At 39.5% G+C, this 12,706-nt stretch overlaps 1 protein-coding gene across 2 annotated transcripts in view; it reads left to right on the top strand.

Moving 5' to 3' along the window:
* The window catches only part of mthfd1l (methylenetetrahydrofolate dehydrogenase (NADP+ dependent) 1 like), a 44,905-nt gene extending 37,392 nt beyond the window's left edge, over positions 1-7,513 (top strand). For both annotated transcript variants that reach the window (XM_047388671.1, XM_047388675.1), the window contains 2 exons: positions 2,999-3,107; positions 6,482-7,513. In XM_047388671.1, coding sequence (XP_047244627.1) covers positions 2,999-3,088 — 90 coding nt within the window. In that variant the 3' untranslated portion in view covers positions 3,089-3,107; positions 6,482-7,513. The remainder of the gene's footprint in view (positions 1-2,998; positions 3,108-6,481) is intronic.
* The last annotated feature ends 5,193 nt before the right edge of the window (positions 7,514-12,706 follow it).

The raw sequence follows: 12,706 nt of genomic DNA, 5'->3' as shown, positions 1-12,706 counted from the left end.
GGTAAAACATACACCACCAGAAACATCTGGATGCGAGTTGCCTCTCCAAACTACAGTGCAACTTCTCTGCACAATTTTACTTTCAAGCATTTCATTTTCTGGAAGGAAAAAATACCTGTGGCTGAAGTCCAGTGAAAGTTGACGAGCTAGCTTAATGCAAAAAGGTATTGAAGTTATCAAACCTGGAGTCTGATCCTAAAGATAAGGGAGAAAAGAAATGTAACTTAGGTTAGTTAAAACATGGTCAACTTGTTAGATTAGTGACACTGATGTATATTAGTTTCTTGATAAGTTACACATTAAGTAAGTAAAGTTCATTTATTTTGGGTAGTTTTCGTGATTCATGTAAGTTGTAGAGGACTTAAAAAGGTCTCAAAAAGTCAAAGTTAGCTCACTGAAACTTGCAGAAACCCTTCTTTGAAGTTTCACACAGATCAGAATGGAGTTTGGTTGTTCTTCCAAAAAGACATGCACATGCAAGCAGATGTGAAGAGCATTTAGAGAAAACCTTGATGATTGCTGAGATTAATGTTCTGGTGTGAGAACATTAGATGGTCCTGGGGATCATCCAAGTCTCATGCAGTGCTGCACACACAGAAATGGGTTTAATGCCAATAAGGTGTTTCTACATTCGTTCATTCATTCATTCATTCATTCATTCATTCATTCACCTTGAGTAAAGGTTTGCAATTTTAGTGAATGAGGGGGCTGTTTTTAAACATTACTTCATTGTGTTAGTAGTGTATTCATTGTGTTACAGATGGTGACTAAAAAAATACCATAGTGTGTTGTTATTAAATGATTATTTTCAATGTTTTTCTCCTGTTTATTGTTACAGCTGTCACACATCTACTTAATGTCTTCCCAGTAACTTCGGATTTGGATAAAACGCAGGACTTTAGGGGTTTATATCTACAGTGCCTTGCGAAAGTACTCGGCCCCCTTGAACTTTTCAACCTCTTGCCACATTTCAGGCTTCAAACATAAAGATATAAAATTCTAATTTTTTGTGAAGAATCAACAACAAGTGGGACACAATCGTAAAGTGGAATGAAATTTATTGGATTTGTCAAACTTGTTTAACAAATAAAAAACTGAAAAGTGGGGCGTGCAATATTATTCAGCCCCCTTGCGTTAATACTTTGTAGCTCCACCCTTTGCTGCAATTACAGCTGCAAGTCACTTGGGGTTTGTCTCTATCAGTTTTGCACATCGAGAGACTGAAATTCTTGCTCATTCTTCCTTGTAAAACAGCTGGAGCTCAGTGAGGTTAGATGGAGAGCGTTCGTGAACAGCAGTCTTCAGCTCTTTCCACAGATTCTCCATTGGATTCAAGTCTGGACTTTGACTTGGCCATTCCAACACATGGATACGTTTATTTGTGAACCATTCCATTGTAGATTTGGCTTTATGTTTTGGATCATTGTCTTGTTGGAAGATAAATCTCCGTCCCAGTCTCAGGTCTCTTCCAGACTCCAACAGGTTGTCTTCCAGAATGGTCCTGTATTTGGCCCCATCCATCTTCCCATCAATTTTGACCATCTTCCCTGTCCCTGCTGATGAAAAGCAGGCCCAAACCATGATGCTGCCACCACCATGTTTGACAGTGGGGATGGTGTGTTCAGGGTGATGAGTTGTGTTGCTTTTATGCCAAACATATCGTTTTGCATTGTGGCCAAACAGTTTGATTTTGGTTTCATCTGACCAGAGCACCTTCTTCCACATGTTTGGTGTGTCTCCCAGGTGGCTTGTGGCAAACTTTAAACGAGACTTTTTATGGATATCTTTGAGAAATGGTTTTCTTCTTGCCACTCTTCCATAAAGGCCAGATTTGTGCAGTGTACGACTGATTGTTGTCCTATGGACAGACTCTCCCACCTCAGCTGTAGATCTCTGCAGTTCATCCAGAGTGATCATGGGCCTCTTGGCTGCATCTCTGATCAGTCTTCTCCTTGTTCGAGATGAAAGTTTAGAGGGACGGCCAGGTCTTGGTAGATTTGCAGTGGTCTGATACTCCTTCCATTTCAATATGATTGCTTGCACAGTTCTCCTTGGGATGTTTAAAGCTTGGGAAATCTTTTTGTATCCTAATCCAGCTTTAAACTTCTCCACAACAGTATCTCGGACCTGCCTGGTGTGTTCCTTGGTCTTCATGATGCTCTCTGCACTTTGAACAGAACTCTGAGACTATCACAGAGCAGGTGCATTTATACGGAGACTTGATTACACACAGGTGGATTCTATTGATCATCATCAGTCATTTGGGACAACATTGGATCATTCAGAGATCCTCACTGAACTTCTGGAGTGAGTTTGCTGCACTGAAAGTAAAGGAGCCGAATAATATTGAACGCCCCACTTTTCAGTTTTTTATTTGTTAAAAAAGTTTGACACATCCAATAAATTTCATTCCACTTCACGATTGTGTCCCACTTGTTGTTGATTCTTCACAAAAAATTAGAATTTTATATCTTTATGTTTGAAGCCTGAAATGTGGGAAAATGTTGAAAAGTTCAAGGGGGCCGAATACTTTTGCAAGGCACTGTATGTCCCCTAGAAGTAGCACAGCTTCATTACTGCGTTTTTAACTTTAACGTCTCTCTTAGAGGCAGCCCTATTGTCCTCTTTATGAACAAGGCTTCCATTTTCCACACTGTTGACATTCAGTTAAATGAGTCCAGATTATTGTTATTGGACCTGTGGGGGTTGATCCCTCTCTGTCTAATTATCACATTTAGATGCTGAATTTTGTTGGGTGTCTTTTGGTTTCAAACAGCTGTGTTGTGATGAATACACTAATGTATGGCTTTGGTTGATATTTAAATGTACAGTAACCAATTTTTCTTTAATTTTAAGGCCACTGAAATATTGAAATTTGATAAAAAAACAAACTATTCTTTCTTTCTCTGTCAAGAGTTTGCTTTTGTGTTTCCTTCCTGGTTTAGGCCTGTATAATAAGACACTTAAAGTGGCTTAAATAAATGTGTTGTTTCTACAGATGAGCACCATGCCCGGCCTGCCCACCCGACCTTGTTTCTATGACATTGACCTTGATCCGGTAACAGAGGAGATCACCGGTCTCTTCTGAGCAACCTCAAGATATTTTTGTAGGTGTCGCCTCAATCACATCAACATAAACTATCCTGTCATTAAATGTAATGTAATTGTTATTGTTAATAATCTGTAAACAGCTGCCTTTCTGAAGCTTTCCTTATATACAGGTATGACCCAAAATAACTGAATATTGCATAAAAGTGCAGTGTTTTTTCCAGTCACCTGAGAGAGTGAACCTCATATATTATATAGAATCATTAAAGATAGACTGATATATACCAGGTCATTGTTTCTTGTAATTTTGAGTATGGCTAACAGGTAAAGATAACCCATAATTCAGAAAATTAAAATACTGTGACGAAGTTCTTTATTGGACACTCATGGTGTCGCACCCTAATCAGCAAATTACCTCATAACACCAGCAAAAGTTTCCTGAGCCTTTAAATGGTCTCTCATTCTCGGTCATGGGCCACACGATCATGGGGAACACTGCTGACTTGACAGATGTCCAGAAGACAGTCATCTATACCCTTCACAAGGAGGGTTCCAAGCATATTAACAGAAAATTGAGTGGAAGGAAGAGGTCTGGTAGGACAAGGTGCACCAGCAACAGGGAGAACCGCAGCCTTGAGAGGATTGCCAGGTGATATTCGTTGAAGGAGCTTCACTGGGAGTAGACTGAGGCCGAAGTCTGTGCATCAAGAGTCACCACACACTAGACATCCCTGTCAAGCCACTCCTGAACTGATGTCAGAAGCATCTTACCTGGGCTAAGGAGAAAAGAAACTGGACTGTTGTCCAATGGTCCGAAGTCCTGTTTTCATTTGGGTCAAGATCCCAGAGTCTGGAGAGGCACAGAATCCACGTTGCTTCACAATAAGTCTTATTGTGAAGTTTACACAGTCAGTGATGGTTTGGGGGGCCACGTCATCCGGTACTATTGGTCCACTGTGTTTTCTGAAGTCCACAGTTAATGCAGCTACCTACCAGGAAATCTACAGCACTTCATGCTTTCCACTGCTGACGAGCTGCAGGGAGATGCTGATTTTATTTTACAGCAGGACTTGGCACTGACCCACACTGCCAACGACACCAAAAGCTGGTCCATTGACCATGGTGTTCCTGTTCTTGATTGGCCAACCACCTCCCCTGACCTGAACCCCATAGAAACTCTATGGGCTGTTGACATGCAGAAGATGAGGGACACCAGAACCAACAATGAAGATGACTTGAAGGCAGCTATCAAACCAATCTGGGCTTCCATTATACCTACGCAGAACCACAGGCTGGTCGCCTCTACAGGTCCTTCTCAAAATATTAGCATATTGTGATGTTGTGAAGTTCATTATTTTCCATAATGTCATGATGAAAATTTAACATTCATATATTTTAGATTCATTGCACACTAACTGAAATATTTCAGGTCTTTTATTGTCTTAATACGGATGATTTTGGCGTACAGCTCATGAAAACCCAAAATTCCTATCTCACTAAATTAGCATATTTCATCCGACCAATAAAAGAAAAGTGTTTTTAATACAAAAAACGTCAACCTTCAAATAATCATGTACAGTTATGCACTCAATACTTGGTCGGGAATCCTTTGGCAGAAATGACTGCTTCAATGCGGCGTGGCATGGAGGCAATCAGCCTGTGGCACTGAGGTCTTATGGAGGCCCAGGATGCTTCGATAGCGGCCTTTAGCTCATCCAGAGTGTTGGATCATGAGTCTCTCAACGTTCTCTTCACAATATCCCACAGATTCTCTATGGGGTTCAGGTCAGGAGAGCTGGCAGGCCAATTGAGCACAGTGATACCATGGTCAGTAAACCATTTACCAGTGGTTTTGGCACTGTGAGCAGGTGCCAGGTCGTGCTGAAAAATGAAATCTTCATCTCCATAAAGCTTTTCAGCAGATGGAAGCATGAAGTGCTCCAAAATCTCCTGATAGCTAGCTGCATTGACCCTGCCCTTGATAAAACACAGTGGACCAACACCAGCAGATGACACGGCACCCCAGACCATCACTGACTGTGGGTACTTGACACTGGACTTCTGGCATTTTGGCATTTCCTTCTCCCCAGTCTTCCTCCAGACTCTGGCACCTTGATTTCCGAATGACCTGCAGAATTTGCTTTCATCCGAAAAAGTACTTTGGACCACTGAGCAACAGTCCAGTGCTGCTTCTCTGTAGCGCAGGTCAGGCGCTTCTGCCGCTGTTTCTGGTTCAAAAGTGGCTTGACCTGGGGAATGCGGCACCTGTAGCCCATTTCCTGCACACGCCTGTGCACGGTGGCTCTGGATGTTTCTACTCCAGACTCAGTCCACTGCTTCCGCAGGTCCCCCAAGGTCTGGAATCGGCCCTTCTCCACAATCTTCCTCAGGGTCCGGTCACCTCTTCTCGTTGTGCAGCGTTTTCTGATACACTTTTTCCTTCCCACAGACTTCCCACTGAGGTGCCTTGATACAGCACTCTGGGAACAGCCTATTCATTCAGAAATGTCTTTCTGTGTCTTACCTTCTTGCTTGAGGGTGTCAATAGTGGCCTTATGGACAGCAGTCAGGTCGGCAGTCTTACCCATGATTGGGGTTTTGAGTGATGAACCAGGCTGGGAGTTTTAAAGGCCTCAGGAATCTTTTGCAGGTGTTTAGAGTTAACTCGTTGATTCAGATGATTAGGTTCATAGCTCGTTTAGAGACCCTTTTAATGATATGCTAATTTTGTGAGATAGGAATTTTGGGTTTTCATGAGCTGTATGCCAAAATCATCCATATTAAGACAATGAAAGACCTGAAATACTTCAGTTAGTGTGCAATGAATCTAAAATATATGAATGTTAAATTTTCATCATGACATTATGGAAAATAATGAACTTTATCACAATATGCTAATATTTTGAGAAGGACCTGTATATAAAAATGAGTTTCCCTTAAATGACTGGCAAAATAAATTGCACTTTTATGCAATATTCAAATTTTTCGGGATGTACCTGTACAGTGTCTTGCAAAGGTACTAAAACCTTTGACATTGTTCCGGTTCTGCCCCGTTCAGCGTTTTATATTGGGCTCTTCAGTGAGAGAACAAAACAAAGTAGTGCATAAGGAAGTGGAAGGAAAATAAAGTAGAAATCTTAAAAGCAGGGTGCCATGTGTTATTTACATGTATTTATTAAGGACTATCAGAGTACAATTACAAAAATGGATCATTTGGCAGATAAAAATATATTTTTACTGTTATTCTTTTTATGTAGTTTGTGTTTTTAGTGTGATTCTGTTATCTTCCTGTAAAACTTGAATTACCTTGTGGGCATTTAAGGCATTCAACTATCATAATATGTAATATTTTCTTATAATTGCCTCAGCCTTCATGGTTTTCTTCCATCCTGACATATTCCTAAAATATTGTCTTTTTTCCTTGTGCTTCTAGGTTGGTTCTCAGGATTCATTACACTCGACTATTCCCTCTACGTCCGACACAATATGATGACTTACTTTTTCCTCAAAAGGCCAACACTCCGCGCAGCTGTTAAAGAAGCCTCACATGGACAGCCATGTGCTCAAATGTGTCTTAATCTTTGATATTAAAGAAAATGCAGACTGAAATACCTCAGGATCTAAGCTATTACACAGACAACTAAAAGCTTAACGTGGTGCTCAGTGACAACCCTGCAGACATATTTTACCTGACTAGCTTTAAATTAAATTGACGCTGTGGTTTCAGAATCACTTGTTTGAGTTAAAGCCAAATATTCTGAAATAACAAATCTATTCTGAGTTTTAGGTTTATGCTCTATTTGCACATTTATTTGATATGCCAAAGATCTCCAGCCATGCGACTCAATGTTACTGAATACGTTTTTATGTCACTGCTCTATCCAAGGTTTCAAAGTATTAGTAGTTTTAGTCTACTTCAGTTTCTGTTTTTTTATTCATTTTTTTTTTTCTTTTTCATGGTTGAAAAACCCACCTACATTTCTTAATGATGGTAAAATGCTATTTATTCACTACGCTGCTGGTGGATAAAATACAACCTGTGATAATTGTGGTGCTCACTACTGGTGTTTGTGTAAAATCAGTGTGCAAGCTGTTACTTATTCAAAGAAAATTGTCAAGTTTAATCATTTCTGGGTTATTCTCTTTTTTATTATTATTAATTTTGTGTGTTTTTTTTTTTTTATTGATTAGATTTGTTTATTTATCTCATCTTATGGTCCAAAAACTGCAACAACAAAAAAACCCGGCAGAGTTCACCTCTGGGTTTTTAATTCTAGCCTCTGTTACACGAATTGTGACTGAATTTAACTGAATCTGCTGTTAAAATTCAATGGACTATAACAAATATGACTCAAAAGCCAAAATATTGTTAAACCCATTTTTATTCCTCCAGCAGATGTATGTTCAATATTTTGGATTTCAGTGATCACAAGTGCCTTTCAAATAAATCTTTTATTGCCTCCAAGATCGTGTACTTGTGATTTCAGCTTGTTCTACCTATTTCTGCACACTTCTGCTGGTCTCAATCCCTAAATAAAACTTTTTTACTTGCTCATTCCTTTCACAGTTGGAACCTTTAGGACTCACGAAGTGTTTCTTGTTTACTCGGAGACCAGCTTGTCTGCCAAGGTGTTGGAAGCATGCCTTAAAGTTGACTGCTGGGGCCCCTCAGCAGCACCGCAGGGCGCAGCGTCTGTCATTATGAAGGGCTTGCAGCATGGAGTCATTTTACATGCGTGCATAGCCGGCATTCCACACCTCCTCAGTGTGTTATTCTCCATGTTCAAACCGTCAGGATGTGGCAGTTAAATCTACAGTCCTGGTTCCAAGAATCCTGTCATTTTTTTTCCACTGTGTTATGCAACTGCATGCTGAGCAAGTTGGGGGTGAGCTTTTGTGTTGTGAGCTGATGACAGATTTAAAGTTGTTTTTGATGAAGAGGGTTGTTTCCTTATTGCTTTGAGATGTGCTGGAAATTCCTAGTTGTTTGTGATCGTTTATGATAATTTGTTGGCAAAATTTCACTCAAAGGAGTAATTTCAGTACCAAGGACAGGTCCTGGTTAATGTCCTAGATTAAACTGGTTTAGATTATTTTTAAACTGGGGGATCTGGGTAGCTTTATCTGGATTAGAAATCCCAAATTAATCTGAATGTTGTCAGCTGTCCTTTTGGAACAGGATTTTTTAAAAACTAACTTTCAACTTTTAAGGAATCTTTGAATCAACATATTTAATGTTTAGAAACTATTTGACAAATCATCACCAAGATGATGTTGCCCGAGAATATAATCTGCAGAGATCTCAGCCTGTTAGAAATGAACAGCTTCTTGCAGTCGGCGAACATCTGTCTTCCATCAGGACACTTTGAGTCCAGCGGACGTCATGTAAATGCAGATGTCTCGTTTGGTGTCGGGCCCTGCTGTTCCTGGACCAGCCATCTCCTGGTGCCTTCAACAGACATGAAATTCGGGGCCACATTCTTTGACTCACTCAGGCCTGGCCTAAGAAAAACATTTCACTATGTTTCAGTAAAAGATCCACTTTGATTAACTAATTCAGTTAAATATTCTACATATTTTTTCAGTTATTTCAACTAACCCCAAAGGGACATTAAATGTTGTAGCTATTAAGCGGGTTTCCTCAAAGAGCCGTTATAGATGCTATGGGCAGGAAGGATCTCCTGTGGTGGTCCGTCTTGCAGCAGATCTTACTCTTTCCATAATACCGTATTTGGTTGGTAGCCTCCTATCCTGCTTTGAAGGAAAAAAGAGACTGGTTTCTGGGAATGTGTCAGTTTGTTCGGGTACGCGAGCTTGAGTCGTTTCATGTACCGTTTGTCTTATCAATGACCATGACAGTTCCGGAAAAGCTTTCACTTTAATGAGAACCTCCTTCACTCGTCTTTCTCCCTAAATGACATCAGCATAACCACTGAAGGTCGCTCACTGACACATTTATCTCTCGGCTCGGCTGTGTAATATTTATTGTGAAGTCTCTCTTACTCTTCCCCCAAATACATCACCACTGACCTTTATTGGCACCCCTGGGAAAGTTTAGTAAGAAGCCTCAAAATGCATATTTTGCTACAGCAGCATGTTCTCACACTGAAATCAGATCTTTAATTGAGGTACCTTTATATAGTGTGTAAAAATATCTTTGAGCATACACAATCTGTCTTTATTTGAAAGAGTCCTTGATGCCATGAACTAATAAGGTTCCCGGGGCCTTTAGAGGAGAAACTGGCCTGCAGCATCACTGACTCTCAACTATCTGTAATTAGGGTCAGGAGATGTTTTTTAACATACTCATTATTTGTTTTACACCAGATACCCCTAGAGGTTTTTTGTTTCTTTTCTGGAAAATCCAACGGTAGCCTCGTCCAACCAAAGTCCCAGTAAAACTGTGCAGACTCCATATGTTTAAATTTATGCTGATAGAACAGAACTGGCATGCCCAACTGGCATTTAGATGCCATGTAATGGTTGTTATGGGGAATTCATGACCCCAAGATGACACTCTTTCCTGCAGTTCTCCAACAGTGAGCTTTGGTGAATATTTTAACCTCCTTTATCACACTATCTGTCATTTTGCACGGTGGCAAGATTAACTTAGGTTCTGGCTCAGCCTTGTTACTGATCCTCCACATTATTGCTTTTTGTGGTCACGGTTTGCTTTAGGAGTGTGAGATGATTTGTCTAAGCAGAGATGATGGGTAATTGCCCCATCTCAGGTATAATAACCCTCCTGCTTCAAGCATCTTTTGAAGCAGAGCAGTTCAAGTCCATAAATGGAAACAGAAAGAAGCAGAACAGTTATGCTTTAAATCTCCCAAACCTAACTTTTGCTTCTGCGTTCACACAAATTATTTGTCACATGAACGATGTAAAGAAGCAGCATTGGAAGAACATTTAGTTGGAGTTCGACAGCAGTAAGAGGGAGGCCTGATGTAATGTGAGGTTATTATGTTCTTTAAGACTCTACAGACTGTTATTAAAGCCATGCTTTTGAGGACATTTTTATGAATTAGTCCAATAATCTAAATACATGTCCTCTTGGCTGTTAAATATAACTATCATGACTAGCTTATTTTTCTAAAAGTTCTAAATTAATCAAAACATTAAGAAAATATATATAATTTTTGTCTTGGCGACCTGTTCCCCACAGCGTTTGACAATTCATCGTGCTCTGTATTAATTTCATCATTTAAATTATAAATGTCTTCTCCAAAGTCCAAGTGTCCACCCTTAATGTGAGTGATTGTTTTGATTTCATAAATTTAGACTATCTCTAAAATAATTGAGGAGTGATGAAAACTGCCAAATTTCTGCACTGAGAAATGTTGTGGGAGGGTTGGACTGGTGTGTGAAAATCCTTTTTTATCAGAACATCCCAAAGATTCTCATGGACCTAAACCATGCACTCTGTGGAGGCTAAAACATGTGTGCAAATCAGGTGTCATTCTCTTCTCAAAGATAACATGGCATTGGTGCACCACTCCAGATGCTTCTTTAGATGAACACTTTAATGAGAACCTCTCATTCAGCCACTCTTTCCCAAGTAAACCCAAAGTATCTGTTAAGTCTCAATCAACCCATCTATTACTTGGTTATATAGCACATCCAGTCCATGTGGACGGGCTAACGAAGGCGTCTGATTCACAGCCTCTGACTAACCTCTTAAAATAAAGCGCTATTTCACTGTTTTTAAGGAATCAGAACCACGGTTGATCATCTCTGGTTCGAAGCGTAAAATACTTTGACAGATTGAACCTGAGTTAGATTATTCAACACTGAACACAAATTCTTCAAAATGCTTTTTGAGATGTATGAAACCTTTATTTGTTTTGTAAGAACGATTGCAATAATATAATGTACTAGGATGTAAAAGGAAAAACTTACCCAGGGTGGCATTAATGCAACACCCACAGCTCTCTGTCCGCTATAAAAATGGGAATGGGTTATAATGGACTGTTTCTTTGGAAAACTTGTGCTGAAATTCCTCTGATTTTCCTTGACCACAACCCACTCACCTAAATATTTTCAAAGACAAATCCAAGATTAGGAAATGTTCAACCTCTTCATCATAAGGTGATGAAGGGGGAAAACAACAGAATTAAAGACTTTGAGCTGAACTTCAAACATCCTACACTGTAAAACCTGATGAGTTAGTAAAAAGAAAGAATTTTTAACAATTTAAAAAAATCTATATAATCATGCAGTTAAGAGAATGCTTCAAAGTTACCTCTTATATTTTGTGGCATTGTTCAAAGATGGTTGATACTATTTGAAGCACATTTAGAGGGCAATCTAATGAATGACATGTCGACATGCATCATATAGGGGGTGGTTCTGGTTTATTTCCAGTGGCAACAAAACAAGTTAACTCCTTAAACACGTGGAATACAGTCCGTCTTTATGTAGAAGTGTTCGGTTTGACTGAACAACATTACTTTTAATCTAATTAGGCTTTTATGAGTGTGTGATGCTAACCTTGTTAACACTGCAGACACATCTGCAATTGTGTGGAGATGAAGTTAGTAACTTTGCGCATGTTAAATACACACCGGTCTAACTAAAGTACTGTGCACAGTTTTAGTTAGAACGTTTTCAACCCTTTAAATCTTGATTCTTAAAACTTTACCTGGTGAATACTGATTTATAAAAAAAAAGTGTAAAATTCAAGGGATTCTGATTAATCTATAACATTAGAGTCAGGTTGTGAATAATGATGTATTTAACTGGTTGGTAATCTCAGTTTCTGTCCCTCCTGTTCTCCGTCAGCACTTTGACGCTCAGAGACCTTCCAGACGTCACATTTCTTCAGCATGTTTTCCTCTTCAGCCTCTCTGCTGGTTCTTCACCTTGCTGTTCAGAAAGTTCTGGCTTTGGATATTTTTTATGCTGCCCCAGACCTGGGTGAAGTTGGCTTTTTGAGGAGCTCAGACTGTTATTTTTCATTCAAACTTCCGAAGAAAACCGGCACAGAGTTGCAACCTGCAGTTGGTACTCAAATATGCTGCTTCAACATCCGGGTTGGTAAAGAAATAAGTAAAGAATAAATCACCAAATAATTTAGGCCAACAATGAAACATTTACAAATTTGGATTTTCACATGAAATCCCCTCTTTATTTGCCAGGAAACACCAGAGAGAAGATGGATAGATATCTTTACAACTCTGAGAATGTATTAGTTTTCCACTAAAGTCGATCGTGATGTTTTACTTGTCGATCTGTTATCCATAAATGGATTTTTTTAGCTGTAGATTGGGTTCATATTCAGTGGAATATCTTTTTCCCTTACAGCACTTTGCATGTTTTTTCCTACTAAGTCAATTATTCCACATTTTGTCCAGTTATAACCACTAACTTTAATGGATTTTCTGCGACAGACCAACACAAACTAGCACATAAAAGCCACGTGGAAGGAAAATAATTCACAGCTGAAGTAAAAAATCTGAAAAGTGTGGCGTGTATTTGTATTCAGCCCTGCTGTGATACTTCCTTGTAGAGCCACTGTTCTCTAGAAATACAGCTGCAGGTCTTTTTAGGTATGTCTCTGCCTGCTTTCCATTTCAGAAGACTGGATGTTTGGCTCATTTTTCTTTGCAAAGTATCTCAAGATCAGTCAGATTGGATGGAGAGGATCTGGAAACATTAG

Source organism: Girardinichthys multiradiatus, chromosome 15 (genome assembly GCF_021462225.1).
Source record: "Girardinichthys multiradiatus isolate DD_20200921_A chromosome 15, DD_fGirMul_XY1, whole genome shotgun sequence".
Taxonomy (NCBI): domain Eukaryota; kingdom Metazoa; phylum Chordata; class Actinopteri; order Cyprinodontiformes; family Goodeidae; genus Girardinichthys; species Girardinichthys multiradiatus.
Note: the sequence above shows the minus strand (reverse complement) of the source record. Positions and strands in the feature narration are given on the sequence as shown.